The sequence below is a fragment of the Macadamia integrifolia genome, chromosome 5 (assembly GCF_013358625.1).
Source record: "Macadamia integrifolia cultivar HAES 741 chromosome 5, SCU_Mint_v3, whole genome shotgun sequence".
In the NCBI taxonomy this organism is placed as follows: domain Eukaryota; kingdom Viridiplantae; phylum Streptophyta; class Magnoliopsida; order Proteales; family Proteaceae; genus Macadamia; species Macadamia integrifolia.
The window spans coordinates 18,910,889-18,932,624 of NC_056561.1; the positions used below are offsets into that span (position 1 = coordinate 18,910,889).

A 21,736-nucleotide genomic window follows, 5' to 3' on the forward strand; every position below is an offset into this window, starting at 1 on the left:
ACCCTTATTACAGATAAGGGGCCTACGTTCAATCTGTCCACAAATTTAAGCATTATTGGAGTTGCCACATGGCAGATATATAATGTAAGGTGCCATTGTAGGTGCCGCATAACGAGAAATAATCAGCTCTATATTCTCCATTTTCAAGGGCTAGAAAATGATATTAAAAGGCATTTCCTTACTTTTTCCAAACAAAGAAAAAAAAGGGCATTTAACTACTTGATTTTCAAAATCTTATTTGATACTCAGAGAGTGAATTCAGAACATGCTCCTTTCTGCAACCCATATCATTCATCATTATGAAGTAAATTTATTATTTGACAAAAAAAAAAAAAAAATAGAAATGCAAAAAACAGTAAAATAGTATTGTTTTTTTAAGGGGGTGGTATTGTGGGGGCTGAGATTAGAGTCAAGCATGCTTCCACTAAGGTCACAAAAAGCTGGTTTTGAGTTGACACCCCAAATAGACCACCTTTGAAGAGATTGCTGCCTATGTAAAACATATTCTCCTTGATTGCAGAACCCAAAGTATGCCTTAGGATTAATTCAAACACTTATTCAAATGTACAGAAAACAAAGGCAGCAAAGAGGTTGCTTCAGTGACAGTAGTGTCCAAACCAGCAGTACTTTCCCCCTCCTTTCACGCTTTCCTCCTCTTCCCAATCACCTCTGCTGTGTACCCACCACAGCAAATTGGACAGTGAGTTTCCATCATCAAACTCATTCAAGCTTCTCATCTTCTCTAGAGCTCCATACCTGTCATACATCCCTTCCAATGCATACACAAATCCCCTCCATCCTTCTGTAACCCCCTCCCTCCCCAAAGCTGGCAAGGTCCATCTTACTAGCTCTCTTACAAACCCAACATCAGAGAACAAAACCTCAGTTATAGGCAACAATGGTAGCACCTGAATTCCCAGCCTACATTCCCTCCATTCAGGTGGAGCAAACCAGAGTGCACTGTCCCTCTTGTTAGACCACAACACACCTACCACCCTGTTCTCTCTACTGAATTCGTCTTCATACATATTCTCTCCTTCCCTTACATGCCACCAAGTCTGTGCAGATTGAATTTCCATAGCTGCAAGCGTTGACCCAATGGCCACAAGATGTGTGTCTCCATAGCTCAATCCCATCAGAGCTGCTGAATAGTAAGCATTCACTGCCTCGCTTGTGCTCTCCTGATTCCTTCCATCAGCAAATTCAGTGAGTCCTCCAGCCCAAGAATGCAATTTCCAGAGATCAAAACAACGCAAACGCGTAAATCGTGAATTAGACAGCTTTCCCAGGGTCATAAAATCAGCCATAAGTGAATATGCATGAGGCCTGTACTTCCGCCCCCAAGCAGGGTCAATCTTAGCAAGCACTGCAATTGCATAGAGAAAATAACCCAGATGGTAATGGTGATCATTGAAGACCCCAAACCCAAAATCTGCTCCAGAATCCAAAGATCCTTGTTTGGTTACAATTCCTCCCCATTTGGGATCGTACAAGAACCCATTACCATTGAAATTCCCATCTAACCATGGCTCAGTCGAGTCCTTCAAGAACTTCCGAATAGCTGGGATCACCTCAGAAAAGGATACCTCCTCTGCAATCAATGCCAATCTGGCTGCTCTAGCAATCGCCTTCCCATAGAAATAAGACGAATTAGTCGTTACTGGAGACGAATTAAGACGGTCAACATCTCTGCAGAGGGCAGAAACAATTTCTGGAAAGCATCCTTCATCGATCCCATTAACTGAATGCCAAGTGACTGAAACAGGGTGAGGTTTCAAGACCCACGAGTCCCCCACAACACCAACAAGCTCACCATCTGCGCTTCTGTATTTCAATTCCTCCAAAACAGTAACACCTCCATCATCAACCGACAAGAGCTTTAAATGGAGAGGATGGGCAAGCATAAGCAGGTCTCCCCATCCCTTCTTCTCCCATTTGTACTCCAAATGGAACGGCTGCGTGAACACTGCATCTCCTGACGTCGGATAACAAGCACTGAACCGATCAAGGATCCTTTCGTATCTTGGATCAGAATCCGGCAGCACCGCAAACCTAATTATTCCAGAGAATCGATCCGAAGTGATGAGGGAGATGCTGCTGTGATTCAGTTTGATTGGAGACGAACTGTAGCAGACCCATGTTTGATTGTTGTTGAGACAAATGATGTGCTTTGTATGGGAACTGTTGGGTGTGAAAGAGAGAACAGCATGGATCGTTGAGATAAAAAGTGGAGTCGGGCTGTTGACGGCGCAGGTTACAAATGGGCTTCCCCGGACGAGGTAGAATCGCAGGTTGGGGACATCTAAGGTCACACTAAGATCGCTGAAAGAGGAGATGATGTGGTTTTCATGGGTATTGGTGTTCTGGGTTGCTGAGATTATGAGATCTTGATTGAAAGTTTGGTAGATGAATGCCGAATTGGCGAAGCGAGATGGGTAGCAGAGGGAGAGGGCAGAGGAAGATGATTTGATGAGATAAGGGTGTATGTACTCCGGCTGATCGCCATTTTTGAGAACGAAGTTCTGAAAAAATGAATTTGTGGGCAGAGGCGATGAGAGGAGGTGTGGAGAGAAGAAACGAGATGGATCAGGAAGAACTGCTGATTGGGTCTCTGGGAAGAGGAAAGGAAACGGTGGTTTCTGTGAAGGAGGTGGCATGGTGGGTTCAGAGGGAGGAGGTGAGGGTTCAGGGGGAGGAGGAGGCGGCGGAGGGGGAAGAGGAGGACTAGACTTGGGACCTTTGATTAGGTGACTGACTTGTCGTTTCCACGTTCTCAAATGTCTCATGTTATCATGGATGTGCTGACGAATCGGTGCGGTGGATGGGGCGACTTTGGGAGCGGTTAAATGAGAAAGTATTGAACGTTGACTTTATTCAAATGATGGAAGAGGGAGTGAGGGACTGAAGGAAAGCTGAGCTAGGGTTTGAGAGTTGTTTGGCACTGTGGTATGGGCTTCTGCATGCAAAGAGAGGCAATTGGTGTTCGTGGAATGGTGAGAATTGGATTGAAAGGGAAGTGCAGAGATTGTTTTTAGGAAGTTGGAATTACTTTGCAAGACTACTTGAATTATGATTTTGGGTGAAGTAAGGGATAACGTTATAGAAAAGGTAGGGTTTAGGAATATGTTTTTGTGCTTCTTTGATTTTAGATTTTTGGGTTGGTTCAAGGGATTTAATTCAGCTTTATACTTTAGGTTGTATAAAGCATTGATTCCTAGTCTCAGCAAGGGAAAAGATTAGTGTTTGCTACAAAAGGGAAATTGATTGATGGCTTTAGAGCTTCGTTTGGTTGAACTCCTACTTTGAGATAGTTGATTCTAGGTGAAATTGATTTTTTCTTGATTCCTAGTATACGTGTAAACACCTTGCCTATCAGAATACGTCACCTGGCAAGAAACCAAAGAGAAAGACCTTCATCTCCTCCATATGAGGTTACACAATGGGACTAAGCCACGTATAAAAGGACTCTCACAAGAACGTACAAGAGAAGAATGTCGTAATTAGGTAGTTAGATTTACCAAAAAAAATAATGTAATTAGGTAGTTAAAATATTATATCTTTGGTAGCGACTCAAGGAGCACCACTTTGAAGATGAATAAGTCTTCGCCCCTTGAGTTATATGTGGGAATAAAATCGTATTTGGTATATTTGTTTAAGATGGAATTTGCAACAGAAAAAAGGTTAAGGTCATGGCTTGAAATGCTTTGAAGATGAATAAGTCTTTGCCCCTTGGGTCATTCCCTTGAAAGTTTTTCATGTTAAAATGGTAGCCAAAAGAAATAGATGGGATCATAGGAAGAGAAAAATGTTGAGACTTGTCCACTAAGGCCCTTGCAATGTTGTTTGTACATTGGGATAAAACACAGCAAAATCATTTCTCCCTTACTCAGCCAACATAGGAGAAAACCCACAAAAAAAAAAAAAAAAAAAGAAGAAGATGAAGACGTATGCTAAGATGGCATTATCGAATATCCCAAATGAAACTAGTGATGAAATTATCTAGCGTCTAACTTGTGAAGACTCTCTTGTAATTCAGGTGTGTACGCAAAGATTGGAAATAACGATTCTATCACCCTCATTTCACTAAAATGCACTTGAACTAAGTGATGGAAATCGACAACGACTCTAACATCATCAGTGCAATTGCTTCCAAGATGTATAAACTAGATCATGATGTATTTGACAATGCGACAACCCAATTCAACTTGATTTGTGTAGAAACATAACCCTAAAATGATGCAGAAGATAATGAAAAAAATAAAACAAACAATGCACACAGATTTTACGAGGTTCGGAAAAGTTGCCTACGTCCCGGTGAGATGAGATCCTGCTTCACTATCAATGGAGAATAGGGTTACAACGTTCGTCCTCACACCTCTTAGTATTGCTTGCATTATAGAGAAAGAAACCCTCGCTACAAATATATAGCGAAAAAACCCTAATACAAAAAGTACACAATTACCCTCAAATAAAAAATTCGAGCGGGTAGCAGGGGACCTCCTGCCCCCTTGCAACCCCCATGGCCCACTAATCGGCTAGCGGGACTGCTGTCCAGCCTATTTAGGTGCTACCCCAGTACTCCCTGGATTAAACTGTGGTAGAATACAAGACATCGTACACCAACAATCTCCACCTTGGCTTGAATTCTGTTGAGCCTCCTGTATAGATAACTTATAGACATCTTCATCCTTGTACCTCATTAGAGGTACAAACCCACACCTGTTTGGTGCGTCCCTCATCTTCAACAATAAGTAATATTAATCAAGTTCAAACAGGACTCGAACTTCTCTGTAGTAAGTGGCTTCGTAAACATATCTGCAGGATTGAGATCTGTATGAATTTTTTTTAAGTGAATACTGCCGTCTGATACAAGCTCCCTGATCTTGTGAAATCTCATATCAATATGATTTATCCTTGTATGAAACACTTTTACAAGATATATAGCACTTTGACTATCACAATGTAATATTGTACCTCTTTGCTCCAATCCCAACTCACGAACCAGTCCAGCCAACTAGACTCCTTCCTTGGCAGCCTTCGCTGCCGCCATATACTTTGCCTCTGTAGTGAACAATGCAATTGTAGACTGAAGCATCACCCTTTATGATATAGGTCCACCAGTCAATGTAAACACATACCCTATAGTAGACCTCCTCTTGTCTAAATCACCAGCATAGTCGGAATCAACATAACCTGCTAATTCTGTAGAACTTCCCTTGCCACTGAACATAACACCTATATCTTTAGTCTTGCTCAAATATCTGAAGATCCACTTAATTGCATTCTAATGCTCTTTTCCTGGATAACTCATGTATCTATTAGCAACATTGACTATATGAGACAAATCCGGTCTGCTACAAATATAGCATACATGAGACTCCCAACAGTGCTAGCATAAGGGACCTAAGATATTTGCTCCACTTCCTCATATGTTGTAGGGCATTTCCTTTTAGATAACTTGAAGTGGTCAATTAACGGAGTGCTAACCGGCTTAGCCTTTTCCATATTGAAACACTCTAGTACATTTTTAATATACCTCTTCTGAGTTACCTAAAGTTTACCTGCATTTCTATCTCCAAGGATTTCCATTCCAAGGATCTTCTTAGCAGCATCAAGATCCTTCATCTCAAATTCAACTTCAACAAAGACTTCAAAGAGACTATATCATGTTTGTTCTTTGCAGCAATGAACATGTTATCAATATAAAACATCAACAAAATAATAGAATTATCACTTGACACTTTATAATAAATACAACTATCATACTCACTTTTTGTATAGTCAATCTTCATCATGTGGGAATCAAAGCGCTTGTACCACTGCCTAGGAGATTTCTTAAGGCCATAAAGCGACCTCTAAAGTAGACAAACATGATCTTCCTTTACCTGCACCTTAAAACTTTCAGTCTGCTTCATGTAAATATGTTCCTCCAAGTCACCATGAAGAAATACAGTTTTCACTTCAAGTTGCTCAAGCTCTAAATCATACATGCCCACCAAAGCAAATAGTACCCTAATCGAAGTGTGTTTCACCACTGGAGAGAATATTTCATTGTAGTCTATCCCCTCCTTCTGTGCATAGCCCTTGGCTACAAGTCTGGCCTTATATCTTTTATGCTCCTTCTTAGATGCTGTCTCTTTTTTACAAAAGACCCATTTACACAGAGTGATTTTTCTTCCCTTGGGGTTTTCCATAATCTACCAAGTCTTGTTCTTCTATAGAGACTCCATTTCCTCTATTATAGCTGCCATCCATTTATCATGTTGCGCATCACTCAAAGCATCATGGTAGGAAGATAGATCACCTGTACCTACAGTGAGGGCATAGGCAACTATGTCCTCAAACCTGTATCTCACAGGTGCTTTGTGAGTACGCTTTCCTTTACCCTTTGCCACAGTATAGGAAACTTCTACTACTTCATGTTGTCTTGTTAAGTCACTTGATGACTCATTCTCTCTTGTTGTTTCTGACTCACCTAACTCCACCTGCACAGTAGAACCTTCTTTATTTTCATCAACTGCTAGCAAATTGTAATTTGACTTCATCATATGAGAATCATCAAACACAACGTCCCTGCTAACCATAAATTTCTATGAACTTGGATCCCACAACTTGAATGCCTTTACATATTTCTTAAAACCAAGAAAGATATACTGCTTAGACTTTGAGTCTAACTTGGAACACTGCTCACTCTCAACATGTGCATAGGCTAGACAACCAAATATTTTTAGAATAGAATAATCTACTGGTTTTTCTATCCATACCTCTTCAGGAATTTTACAATCAATCTCCTTTGATGGAGACCTATTAATGAGAAAACATGCCATGTTCACTGCTTCTGTCCAAAATCTCTTGCTCAACCCTGCATTCAGCCTCATACTCCAAGCTCTTTTCAGAAGTGTTCTGTTCATCCTTTCAGCTATACCATTTTGCTATGGTGTCTTTGAAACTATGAAGTGACGTGCAATCCCTTTAGCTTTGTACAATTCTAGAAACGACTTGTATGTGTACTCTTCTCCATTATCTATTTTCAAGTATTTAATTTTCTTTCCTATCTTCCTTTCTACCGCAGCCTTCAATTCCTTAAATTTAGTGAACACCTCACGTTTATGCTCCATGAAGTAGATCCAGACTTTCCTTGAGTAATTATCAACAAAGGTCACAAAGTATTCTGCCTCACCTTTAGATTTTATTATTAAAGGATCCCATACATCGTTGTGTACATAATCAAGCACATCTTTACTTTTATGTTTTACAATTTTGAAACTAATCTTGCACTGTTTTCCGAACACACAATACTTGCAGAAGTTCAGTTTACAAGTTTTCACTCCTTTCAACATTTTCTTTTTATGAAGCTCCATCAATCCTCCTTCTCCCATATTCCCTAACCGCATATGCCACAAATAGGTATCATCTTTATCAAATACTACATCTATAGTCATAGATGCTCCACCTATAACTGTGCTCCCTATGAGTCTATATAGGTTTCTTGTTAGTTGTCCCTTCATGACAACTATAACACCCTTAATAACTTTGAGAACTCCACATTCTGCTATGTACTTACAGCCATTTGAGTCAAGTGCCTCCAAAGATATTAAGTTTTTCCTTAATTTTGGTACATGTCTCACATCTGCTATGGTTCTTCCTATCCCATCAAATATCTTGATTTTGATAGTGCTTATCCCAATGGTCTTGTATACATCATCATTTTTCATTAGGATAGACCCACCACTATATGGTTGATATGTATCAAACCAATCCTTATGTGGACACATGTAATATGAATATCCAGAATCTAAAATCCAAGAATCAAAAAGTTGATTCTTACCTGATGATATAGAGAGTACATTTCCATCATCTCCATATGAACTGTCAGCTATGCTAGCTTCCTTAGATGTCTTATCTACACCTTTCTTCTTTAAGTTCGCCTTCCTCTTCAAGCACTCTCTCTTCAGATGACCTTCCTTCTTACAATAGTAACAAAAGACCTTTGTCTTTGCCTCTTTTGATTTTGATCGACTCTTCTTAGATCCCTTCTGATTTGATCTCTCTCTTTCCTGCTCCTTGTCACCTCCGAAAAGACCTTCTCCTTGAGATTTCGTACTACTGGCCTTTTTCCTTGTATTATTGGACATGAGGGTAGTTGCGACTTCATCCATCTTAAGGGTCTCCTTCCCATACAAGAGAGTCATTACTAAGTGATCATATGATTCTGGGAGCGACGATAGTAACAGTAACGCCTTGTCTTCATCCTCGATCTTAACCTTTAGGTTTGTAAGTTTACTTACGATCTGATTGAATATATTAAGATGCTCTAATAGATCCGTACCTTCCTTCATCTGTAGAGAATACAATTGTTTCTTCATGAACAACTTATTCGTTAAGGACTTCGTCATATAGATGCTTTCAAGTTTCACCCATAACTGCAGTGCAGATTCGATACCTATAACATATTGTAGGGTATCATCAGAAAGATTTAATCGAATAACATTTATTGCCTTTTCCTCAATCTCTTCCTAATCTTTGTCAGTAATTTTTACAGGTTTCTTTGACTTTCACAATAACGTTTTCACCAAATCCTGCTGTATCAGAAGATCCTTCATCCTTTGACGTTAGAGAATGAAATTTTTCTTCCCATTAAACCTCTCAATATCATACTTGACATTCGACCCCTTCTCTGTCATCGTGATAGTAAACCCTAGAAAACGAAAACCTAGTGCTCTGATACTAATTTATAGAAAAGCAACCCCAAAACGATACAAAAGATAATGGAAAAAACAAAACAAAAAATGCACATAGATTTTACAAGGTTCGACAAGGTTACCTACATCCCCGGTGAGATGAGATCCTGCTTTACTATCAATGGAGAATAGGGTTATAACGCTCGTCCTCACACCTCTTAGTATTGCTTGCATTACAGAGAAAGAAACCCTCACTACAAATATATAGTGAAAAAATCCTAATCCGGAAAGTACACAATTACCCTCAAATAAAAAATTCGAGCGGGGGACGCAGCCCCCCTACACCTACTACTATATAGGGGGCCTCCTACCCCGTTGCAACCCCTACAGCCCGCCAATCGGCTAGCGGGACCGCCATCCTGCCTGTCTAGGTGCTGCACCAGTACTCCTTGGATTAAACTGCGATGGAATACAAGACATTGTACACCAACAATTTTTCGTTCTGGATTTCAACCCAATGAAGCCTAATTTGTTAGGGAGTTTAATCCAAAAGATCGTCCCCTCATTACCCAAAACCGAACATAATTGTATTGGCATATTTATGTAAAGGGATGTGTAGACACTACATTTTTTTACCCTAGAAGGACCCTCGAGATAATAATGATTTGAGTCCCACACTACTCTTAGAGTTCATACGGAGGATGTTAGCTGGATGGGATCACTTAATCACTCTATGCATAGTAAGTGATCTGGCACGATTACTTATTAGGTATAATTGCCAAATATAAGCATGTTTATGTATAGACATTAAGTTGTATAACCCCATATTTAAGGATAATTGATCTCCCACAAGAAGTAAGTTGACTTTGGGGGTTCTTTCTGTGGATTAGGCTTCTATCGAAGACTAAACCATGTAATTCTAGTTCTTCTTTGTTTTTGTGTGTGTGTGTGTTATCAGAGTGGTTAAATATCTAAGAGGTCTTTTGCTCATTCTGGTGTCTTCTTCTGCTTGTCTAGCTGCAAATAAGTATTTTTTGTATCAATCATTTTCTCTTGTATCATGGCTAGTATAACATTAGATGTAAGCATGTTTATGTATAGAAACTAAGTTGTATAACCCCTTATTTAAGGACAATTGATCTCCCTCCATAAGTAAGTTGACTTTAGGGGTTCTTTCCAGGGATTAGGCATCTATCGAAGTCTGAACCATGTAATTCTAGTTCTTCTTTGTGTGTGTTATCAGAGCGGTTACATATCTAAGAGGGTTTGTGTTCGTTCTGGTGTCTTCTTCACAATAATAAATTGTATTCTTCTTTTGCTTTTCTAGTTGCAAATAAGTATTTCTTGTTTCAGTCATTTTCTCTTGTATAATGGCTAGTATAACATTAGATGTAAGTAAAATGTTTTCACATGAGGCGAACACTCGTCTTACCACCATTCTACTTAATGGTCGAAATTATTTGCCTTAGTCTATTGTTCTTGGGGTCGATCTAAGTTGGACTATGTTAATTGTCAAATTAAGGCCCCTAACTGTGTCTATACAAAGTTCTTTGAGTGGCAAGCCAATGACAATCTTGTTGGTCTCTACCTCATTCAACACACACGGGGCTTATATCTAGAGGGCCTCGCACTTGAGCCGGGAGATAACAAAAAGTCTCAGAAGATTGTGTTTGGAGTGAAGGGCCTCTCCCCTTTTGACCCTGTTCCGGTGTCAAAATTAGGTATGACTATTTATTTCTTTTTAGTTTAAAGTTATGTAGAGTAATGTACAACAATGTAGTGTAGTATAATGTCGGGTGGTTTAGTATAAAATAGTGTAGTGTAGTATAGTATAATATATCATAACGTAGTATAATGTAATGTAGCATAGTGTAATGTAGTATAATGTAATGTAGCATAGTGTAAGGTCATATAACATTAGAAAAGACGGATTGAGATTAATTAGCCTAATAGTTAAGGATGTGAATTTGAAGCCGAAACCGTTTACCAAAATTGTACCAAGCCGTTTATACTGAAATCAAAAAACTGTTTAGTAAATGGTTCGGTTCTGGTTTCAAGTTTAAGACCGGTTAGTTAAATGAGTTGGTTCGATTTTGACCATTTAACCTGTCTGTTTCAAACCGAATTGACATCGTGAAAACCGAACCGCTTACACTATCAAAATCGACCCGTTTAACCTGTCTAGCGATTAAATAGAATAACGGGTTAAGGGCATTAAGGTAGGGCAGAATTGGTATATACATCATTGCCATAGATAAAAACCCTAAACGATTGGGATAAAAAGTATTTTAGAACGTTGACGATAAGTTGTGTTCATTAGTGGCTTTATTTGTATTTCACTTTCTCCATGTAATATTTTCTTTTTCTTAGTTGTTTGATTATTTTAACAGAACAGGATGGGTTTAATTTAGGGAAGAAGAAAGGACCATAGAGGTTGTCTAACAGTTTGTTCAATAATTTACTCCTATTATGTTGTTATGTAGTTAAATATTTGCTTATTCAATGCCTCATTTAATTTGATACAAGACTAAAGCGTTTATTAATAAAAAAAATTCCAGTAAGCATGCGAATAAACTAGAAAATCAATTGCTAACCGTTTAGAAACCATATGGATTAAACCGTGATCAAAACCGTAAAACTGGCACCATTTAAAAACTATGAAACCGAAGCTGTTTACTAAACGATTCTGGTTTCAGAAAGTACAACCGTTTAGTAAACAATTTGGTTTTGGTTTCAGCCAAATAAATGTGAACCGAACTGAATCATTACATATACACCGAAACCGAACTAATTAACACCCTTACTAATAGTAAATAGTTAACTTGAAATGCATGATTATAGTTAAAATAACTCAGTATTGTTTAATTAATGTAGTATGAACATGATTGGAATTATTCTTTCTTTTTTTTTTTTTTTGGTGAAATGATTAGAATTTATCTTAAAGTAGCATTTTATTTAACATGCGTTAAATAATATATATATATATATATATATATAGAGAGAGAGAGAGAGAGAGAGAGAGAGAGAGAGAGAGAGAGAGAGAGAGAGAGAGAATAATTTTAATTAATGCAAGCATGAGTAGGGTTAATATGTGATGTAACAATATATATTAGTTAAATAGACATAGTTATACATGTGGGTTTAGAACATACACGTTTGGGAGAATGTTCGAACTTTAGCATCTAGCTAGTAAAAAGGTAATTTTTTACCGCAGTGGGCGCCTGACACCTTTCCATTTTTATACTTGACCATTTTCCCAATCTCTAACTAGACGACTGGCTTTGGTGTCAAATCCACATTTCCCATAACCAGGGATTGAGTCTCCTTTTTATGGTCCTAGACCCCTATCTTAGGTGTTGACCCCTTTTCTCCTTCATTTTTTACACTTTAGTCTAGGAGCCGGAGAATTATTTGCAGTTCATTGAACCTACATCAGGTGACAACCAGCTTTTCCCGTCTTTGTTAACACACCAATAAGATCATGTGTAGAATAAATAGTATACAACCAATAACAAGACCACTGAGACTTTTAGATATGATGATTGGTAATAAAAATGGGAGAAAATAGTGGGTATGCTAGCAGGTTAACCAAGAATAAGGCATGCTAGCATTTTTTTACCATTAGGTCAAATAGTTTAAATCTATACCACTGATGAATTAGTTAAGGGTGTCAATATATAATCAAAACTGTTTCTTGGAACTGAAATCGATCGGTTATAACCGAGCCGAACCACACCGTAGTAAATTGATCTGATTTGGTTTTATAGGCATAATTCTGGTTCGAAACCGAACCAAATTGAAAAACCGATGGTTAACCGGCACCTAGTATTAAAGACTTAAAGTGTTTTGAATTTCAATGGGTCTTTATGAAAAATAGGGAGAAAAAAATAAAAAGCAAAGTACTAATCGAGAAGGGAGCTTCACTTTCATATAATCACACTTCTTGATTTTCTAATTTCTAGGATCATAGTTTATTAGTTATAATATATGTACTCTTTTACATAGAAAGTATATTGTCCTTGGCAAAATAAATGTATATTGTATTAACTATTTAGGAAATTTAATATATGCAGGATTCACACTAGTTAGGATGCAAACCATTTTCTAAAACGACACTATTAACCTAATGTAAACCGGTTATGAACCGAATAACAAAAACCAATTAAAAACCGCTAAACAAAAATCGAATGAAAACGATTCTGATTTCACCTTATTCCTATCCGGTGTGGTTTTAGTTTCACCTTATCAAAATGTAAACCGAATCAGAACCAAATCGAATAACTAAAACCGCACCGTTTGACACCCCTAGAATTAGTGGAAAAACATCCTCTACCTCGAGGAAATGGCGTGGCGAGGTGCAGCGAAGTTGGAGATGAGGACACATGGCAGGGAAAACTCGAACAAGCATGGTGAAACTCCTATTCCTTTGACCCATTTTTGTTGGATTCCCATTTCACCTGCACCTGTTTCTTTTGGATTTTGGATTTTCACCTGCTCTAGGGTTTTTCATTTCAGTCTTCGAAGGACAAGCAATACCCATCTTTGGATTCCACCATCCACTAGCTTTGTGTGACCTCAATGGAGTAGCGACCAGAGCTTCCTTCGATTTATCTCCGTTCTAGGTTGTGTGATTTCTTCCATAGAGAGACCATCGATCTTCTTTTTGTGGGAAACCTTGACCAGTGACGACGGACGAGCAACCTCGACGGACTAGCAACAAAAACTTCCTATTTCTTATGTTTGAGATATTAAAATATAACCGTAAGCGTACGGATAAGTGTAGCTACGGGTCGAACACAGGGAGAACAACCACTTTATTTTTTCTTCTTTTAATAATGCGAAAGTGAACTGATTGATGGTTGTGATCTAATTCTAATTACCATCCTAAACATATGTATCTAAAATAACGTCCTAATCATTTATCATCTAAGAATTTAAAGATGCAAGCCATACAATTAAAATTAAATAAATAAATAACAGAAAATAAACAACCCATGCAATTAGAAAAAAAAAACAATACAGGAAAAAAATACTGAAATAAAAATAAAGTAAAAGAAAGGGGATAAAGTTAGAGAGAGACCCACAAATAGGTTTCTCCACTTAGCCCGAGGGATGCATCATAATATGAACTTCCTTAATTGACCAGAGAGTCACTCTTACAAGGATTACTCTACTTAGCTTTAGGGAAAGGGAGACAATTAAAATAAAAGTAATAAATTAATGGTTCTATGGCTAGGAGGGGCAAAGCCAACACATATACTAGCCATGAACCTTGGGAGAAAGGGGTAGCAATAATGTAACGATTGAAATTAAAACCCTAAATTAAGAAAGAAAGGGTAGTCAGAAGAGGGAATGAGAGGGGGAGAGAAGACTACTGAAGGAGTCTACTTACTTGAACTTCAACCCTTGAACTGAAAACTTGATCGATTTGAAATACTACCAGTACTAAAACCAGATATGGAATAAACCAAATCTGAAATTTCTAATACTAGAGAAAACAAATCTAAAGAAAAAAATAAATTGAACTTGAAAGACATGCTTCTTAGCTTGTTCTTGTCACCGAGAACTAAGCCTAGAACTAGAACTTGAAAATTACAACTTGAATTGCTTAAACAATAAAAATAAAAGACTGAATAAAAAACAAAAGTGCTTGCATTAATTGAATAAAAAGAACTTACAAAAGTGTTTAAAGCATAAACCTAAAACTAGAGTTAGAGAAAGAGAAAACTAGAGAAAGAGATAGAGAAACTAAAAAAAAAACCCTAAAAGAAGAATGAATTGTCCCCCCTCCTCTTATATGAGTTGTATTTATAGGGAATGGGGAGGGCGGGTAACAAATTTCTCTTTCCTAAAAGGGAGAAACCCATAATTGGTAGTGAGATCTTTTGAGATCAAAAGTGCTAAGGTGGAGGAGAGAGAAGAGAGAAATAACATTGGAGAAATTTCTTATAATTTTTTTTTAATTTATTTGTCTCTTCTTTTTCTCTCTCTAAGGGACGATTTTCCTTCTTGCTTTGTGTGATTTGAACAATCTTTTGGTGATGATGTAGAAGAGAGAAGATTTTGATAAGATTTATTTCTCCCTTTTTTTTTCTTTTATTTTTTTCTCTTCTTGCGCAGGAAACCCCTCCCACGATTTTCCTTGCTTCTAATTTGATGTGGAAATCCCCTCCATGCCCTTAGTGCTTTAAGTGAGTGAAAAGTAGGAAATCTTCAATAAAATTCTCCAAAAAAAGACAACCATGAGATTCGAACTTGAAAACTCATAATGAGCAAGGGAATTTTACACACCATAGCTCACCAACTACACTAGGTAGTTATTGTTGGAGAGATATGACGCCCGATAATGCTTAAAGTCTTTAAAATACAAAATCTACAAAAAGAGAATAAAACCCAAGGTAGCTCCATTCTAAATATATAAAATGCATGTTTTATTACCCTAGATTTTACACATAAATGTGCTCATCAGAATTCCCCCACACTTAGACTTTGCTAGTCCTTGAGCAAAACACAAAGAAAAAGAATAAAAACCAAAAACCTAACTCATTTTCGTAGGAATCACGGTTGCACTTAGCATGTGCAAGAAGCCTTTAAACCCCTAGGTCACCCCTAGTGGACGAGTTGTGTCTCATGGGTGTTTGCAATGAATATACACCCAAAATTCAAAATAAATAAATCCCAACCTTGGCTAAAGATAAGGCTTATACCGATCCGGAGCAAAGATAATATTTCTTATAAGAGACCCCCACATTTGAACTTTTATTACCCTTTATTAATTCTAGGCACTAGCATATTTCTTAAATTGAAACTCATCTCGTCTCTTCAAAAATATCCTTATCTTAAGGTAAAATCACTTGTGAAGAAATAGGAAACCAATTACTAAGGTGTTGGAGTGTTTTTTACCAAAACATATTGCCAAACATTAATGACATTTACACATTTTTTCTTCTTTTTTTTTTAGGGTTTTTTTTTTCACTTAATAAACTCTATTCTACTCCACTACTTTTGGCCTAAATGACATGGTGGAGCAAACACCAGACACCTAAGTTACTATATAGCTTCGCTTTTTGCATATGCCCACAAAGACAGTGATGCTAGAGTTCTTTCAGAAGTTTCCTCCCTAGAAATTTCGATCAAGACACCACGCTTCCTGAGGCTCAATGACCTGTCTAGTTCTAAGGGAATCAACTCTTATTCTTCTTTATACCACATTTCACATTTTATTTAAAATTGTGCATTTGTCAACTCATGCCAAATTAAAAAGAATGTCTCAACTCCAAATCAAAAGTATAAGGAACTCACAGACTTACATATGGTCCAACACCATAAAACAGGGGTATTTTATTTTTCAAAAGAAAGTCCCATCTCAAGACACATGCTTGTTTCTTTCTTCTCAACAGGGTTTTTATACATTCAAAATGGATACCTTAGTTAAAATTTTTATTTTGCATATTAATGAAGCAACCGAATGATATGACATGGTGCCAAAAGCCAAAGTAAGACTTTATCCTTTAGCAAGCTAAAAAAAAAAAAAAAAAAAAAAGAAAAACAAATAAAACAAAGTGAGAAAAGCAGAAATTGGTTTCCCTCCCCACACTTAAGTCATGTAATGTCCTCAATGCATGGAAAGAATTAAAAATGAAGACAATGCAAGGGCGTCATACCTGATTAAAAGTTAGTCATCAATGTAAAGAGATTCATGAAGATCCATGACCTCTTCACTACCAGTCGTAGGAAACTCGAGGAACGGTGTCAAACGCTAACCATTAACCTTCAAAATTACCCTTGTTCCTGGGTTCAAAATCTCCACATCCCCATGGGGATGTACATTATGGATAATAAACGGGCCATCCCATCAGGATCTCAGCTTACCAGGGAAAAGATGCAATCGGGAATTATACAATAAGACCTTATCACTAATTGTAAAAGATTTACGCAGAATGTGCTTATCATGGAAAGCTTTGGTCTTTTCTTTGTAAATCCTAGAACTTTTACAGGCTTCATCCCTAAGTTCCTCCAACTCAGATAGTTGGAGCCTACGATGAATTCCCGCATCAGACAAATCAAAGTTGAGCTTCTTGATAGCCCAAAATACCTTATGCTCCAACTCAACTGGTAAGTGACAAGCTTTTTCATACACCAAACAGTAGAGAGACTGACCAAGGTCGATCTTGAATGCAGTCCGATGGGCCCACAAGGCATCAATGAGCCTAAGGGACCAATCCTTACGGTTGGGATTAACAGTTTTCTTCAAGATTTATCTGATCTCCTATTAGACACCTCCACTTGGCCACTAGTTTGGAGTTAATAAGGGGTAGATAACTTATTGGCGATCCTATACTTTTTCATTAGGGCCTCAAAAGGCCGATTACAAAAATGAGGACCCCTATTACTAATTACTTTACGTGGTGCACCAAAGTGGGAAAAATGTTCTCTTTTAGAAACTGGACTACCACTTTGTGGTCATTAGTTTTACAAGGTATGGCCTCTATCCATTTAGAAGCATAATCAACAACCAAAAGTATATACAAATTCCCAAAGGAATTAGGGAATGATCCCATAAAATCGATGCCCCATACATAAAAAATCTCAACTACCAAAATTGGGTTAAGGGGCATCATGTTCCTCTTATTTATATGGCCAAAATACTGACAGGTAGGACAAGCCTTGTAAAAATCAAAAGCATCTCTAAAAAGAGTGGGCCAATAAAATCTACATTTGAGAACCTTTACGACAGTTTTCTTAGGTCCAAAGTGTCCACCACATGCATGATTATGACAAAAAGAGAGAATAAAATGTTGCTCATGATCAGGAACACATCATCGGATAATCTAATCCAGACATATCTTAAACAAATAAGGATCATCCCAGAAAAAGTGCTTAACTTGGGAATGAAATCTATACTTATCTTGGGTGGACCAGTGATCTGGAGTTACACCTGAAACTAAGAAGTTGACAATGTCAGCAAATCATGGTTCACTGGACATTGTAAATAATTGTTCATCTGAAAAGTTCTTGTTGACTGGAGAATCGACAGTCAAGGAATTGGGAAGCCGGGATAAATGGTTTGCAACTAGATTTTCAACTCATTTTTTATCCCTAATTTCTATATCAAACTTTTGTAAAAGTAAAACCCACCTAATGAGACGGGCTTTGGCATCCTTCTTCTGAAATAAGTATCTGAGAGCGAATGATCAGTATACACCATCACATGTGAACTAACTAAGTAAGACTGAAACTTTTCTAATGCAAACACAACCGCTAAAAATTCTTTTTCAGTGGTTGTATAATTGAGTTTTGCATCATTTAAGGTTCTACTAGCATAGTAAATGACAGTGGGTAACTTATTAATCCTTTGATCCAAAGTCACTCCTATAGCAAAATCTGAAGCATCACATATCAGTTCAAAAGGTTTAGTCCAAATAGGTGGTTGAACAATGGGTGTATTGGTCAACTCCTTCTCAAGTTGTTTGAAGGATTCTAGGCACTCTTTAGAAAACTTAAAAGTTTGATCTTTGACAAGTAATGAAGTGAGAGGTCGGGCTAACTGATTAAAGTTCTTAATAAATCTTCTGTAAAAGCCCACATGCCCTAGGAAAGACCGGACGTCTTTAATAGATTGAGGAGGTGGTAAATTATCAATTAAATCAACTTTGGCTCTATATATCTTAATTCTCTCCTTGGATATTATATGGCCTAAAACAATACCAGATTTAACCATGAAATGACATTTTTCCCAATTCTAAACTAAATTCTTAAATATGCACCTTTTTAAAACTAGAGAAAGATGATGAAGACATTCAGAATAGAAATTTCCATGAATTAAAAAGTCATCCATAAATACTTTTAAGAATTTTTCAACTATGTCAGAAAAAATACTTATCATGCATCGTTGGAACGTAGCAGGGGCATTGCAAAGCCCAAAGGGCATACGCTTATAAGCAAATGTTCCATATGGACATGTAAAAGTGGTCTTATGTTGGTCCTCTAAAGCAATTTGGATCTGGTTATAGCCAGAATATCCATTAAGAAAATAATAGTATTCATGTCCAACTAACCTCTCTAACATCTGGTCAATGAATGGTAATGGGAAGTGGTCATTTCAGGTTACCACATTAAGTTTCATGTAGTCTATACACACTCTCGACCCTAATTGGACACGAGTTGAAATTAGTTCATTATTGGTATTAGGAACTACAGTCACTCCAGACTTCTTAGGCACTATGTGAACTGGGCTTACCCATTGGCTGTCAGAAATAGGATAAATTATTTCATGATCCAAACACTTTAGAATTTCTTTCTTGATAGCTCCCATCATCACTGGGTTAGCTCTTCTTTGGGGTTCTATGGATGATTTGGAATCCTCCATAAGATGTATATGATGTTGCACAATAGAAGGGCTTATACCCTTGATATCAGCCATGGTCCAACCTAGGGCTTCCTTATTATCTTTTAACACTTTAAATAACTCCTCTTCATAGCTAGAAGTCAAATTTGAAGAAATTATTATAGGAAGAGTCTGGTCAGGTCCTAGGAAAGCATACCTCAAAATTAGATGGTAACTCTTTAAGATCTAGCTTAGGGGGCTCAACTATGGAAGATTTGGGAATGGAATTGAAAATGGGTCCTAAGGGCTCCACAGGTGTGTGAAGACTCAAGACTTCAGAAAAGAAATTTTCACTATCATCATCCAACTCATCCATATACTCTTGAAATTCTGAATCAAAATCAATATCAAAGTTGATAACTAAATCATCAGAAAAATCCAGAAAATCCTCAAGCATATTGATCTCTTCTCCCATATGTGGTTGCTTACCTATCTTAAACATGTTAAACTCAACAGTTTGGTTACCAAAAGATAATCTTGGGAAATCATTCCGGCAGTTGATTAATGCATTACTGGTAGCCAAGAATGGTCTTCCTAGAATTATTAGGATATCATCCTTGGTTGAGAAGGATTTGGTATCTAACGCGATGAAATCAACAGGAAAAATAAATTCCCTCACCGTTAGTAAGACATCCTCAACCATCCCTTTAGGAATCTTAATAGACCTATCTGCTAACTGAAGAGTAGTTCTAGTGGCTTTCAATTCCCCCAATCCAAGTTGCTTGTAGATATAGTAAGGTAAAAGATTCACATTTGCGACAAGGTCAAGTAAGGCATGCTCAATGTAGGTGTTACCTATGACATAAGATATGGTAGGGCTCCCTGAATCCTTATACTTGGCTGCTATAGGCTGAGTAATTATAGAACTAATGTTACCTACCAAGAACGTCTTTTTGGGCACACTAGTGATACGTTTGTGAGTACACAAATCTTTCAGTACCTTTGCATAGGGATCTGGGATATGACGTCCAAAAGAGGGATGTTCACTTCTACATTTTTGAAGACTTCTAAAATTTTATCCATAGAAGCAGTCTTCTTTTTGTGTACCAAGCGATTAGGAAATGTGATAAGATGAACATAAGGACTGTTGAGGATTTACCCTTTTTTAGAAGAATCATTTTTTGTTTCCTCAACCAAATCATCTTTAGTTTCAAAACAATCTTTAGGTTCATCAGACGAACCTGGAACAAGCGGCACACTTGTGTCCTCAACTGAAGGAGAGTTGACTGGAGTAATAGATGGGAAATATTTAGGAACGCTCTGTTGGTACTCTCTACCAGTCCTAGGGGCATAAACAACATTACATTGGTTAGAGGGCCCTTGTTGGGTCTGACCTTGTACTATATTCAGTGATACATTTGTTAGTGTTTGTGAACTAACAGACTGATAATGCCTAGGGTTAGGCTTTGGTTGACTGGGTAAAGTTCCTTTCTCCCTCTCACGCATAATTGAGACAATTTGAGTGAATTCCCTCGTAAGATTTTGATGGCTTGTCATGAGGAGGGTCATATTTTTTTTCAAGTCACTTATTCTGCTTGCCTTTCCAGTGTTGGTAAACCCAGGGGGTTACTGATAAGATGATAGGAGAGGGGGCCTAAGAAAACTAGCCTGAGGTCCTACATTTGACCTAGGAGAAGTATTTTGGGAAATAGATTGTTGTGCAAAGGGAGGCCTTTGGAGTCCAGGTTGACCTTGATTTTGGAAATTAGAAGGCCCTGCTTGGTTGCCCTGATTCTAAGAGAAATTTGTGTGATTTCTCCATCCTGGATTGTAGGTGTTACTACATGGATTATTCTGATATAAGGCATTAACACTATCATTAGAAGTGCCCCAGGAAGTGTTGGGGCATTTTTCTATAACATGTCTAGAGGACTGGCACCAAGCACAAATCTTAACCAAATTGACTGATAATGGCTCTCTAGGAATAATAGCCTCAATTCTCTTGATTAGGCTATCCAAATGGGCTTCCTTGGCTACTATCTCATCCACAAAATATCCTTTTCCTCCTATGGTTCTTTCACTCTCTTGGGTTGATTTCCACTCATGGGTTTTGTTGGCTAAGTCAAGTAAGAATTCTCATGCCTTTCCTTCATCTGTAAAAGATGTGAATCCCTCAGGGCACATAGACTCTATCATTTGTTTAGTTGGGTAATCAATATCCTTATAAATTATTTGACATAAATGCCATAAGTCTAGGCCATGGTGAGGGTATTCTTGGAATAGATCCTTAAATCTCTCCATAAGTTTGGAAAATGATTCACTAGGTTTTTGCCTAAACTGAAGGATATCACTTCTAAGCTTATTGGTCTTATAAGTTGGGAAAAACTTCTTAAGGAAGACAACTATAAACTGTTCCCATGAGGTTATGGAATTTGTGGGTAACCCATATAACCACTTATTAGGTTGGTCTTTTAATGCAAAAATTGTAAACTTAAGCTTAACAGCATCATCAAAAAGCTGTTGGATCTTAATTAGAGCACATACCTCTTCAAATTCCTTTAGAAATAGGTATGCATCCTCAGAGGTCAACCCATGAAAGTGGGACAACATAGTGTTGTATTGAGATTTGAGTTCAAAATTATTGCCCTGGGCTTGTGGTAGAACTATACAGAAAGGTTGGGCTGTTCTAGCAGGTAGAACCTATCTTTTAGAGATTTAGGTGAAGGGT

General features: G+C 37.6%; 1 protein-coding gene and 1 non-coding gene across 2 annotated transcripts; one reads left to right on the forward strand and one right to left on the reverse strand.

The window, feature by feature from the left end:
- Positions 1 to 493: 493 nt before the first annotated feature.
- Positions 494 to 3,073, reverse strand: LOC122078365 (probable endo-1,3(4)-beta-glucanase ARB_01444). Its single transcript, XM_042644331.1, has one exon. It carries the CDS (start codon positions 2,784 to 2,786, stop codon positions 597 to 599), a length of 2,190 nt encoding a protein of 729 aa, XP_042500265.1. The 5' UTR covers positions 2,787 to 3,073; the 3' UTR covers positions 494 to 596.
- An 18,189-nt stretch (positions 3,074 to 21,262) lies between these two features.
- On the forward strand, positions 21,263 to 21,369 carry LOC122080433. Its single transcript, XR_006140728.1, has one exon. It is a non-coding gene; the product is annotated as a small nucleolar RNA R71 (small nucleolar RNA).
- The last annotated feature ends 367 nt before the right edge of the window (positions 21,370 to 21,736 follow it).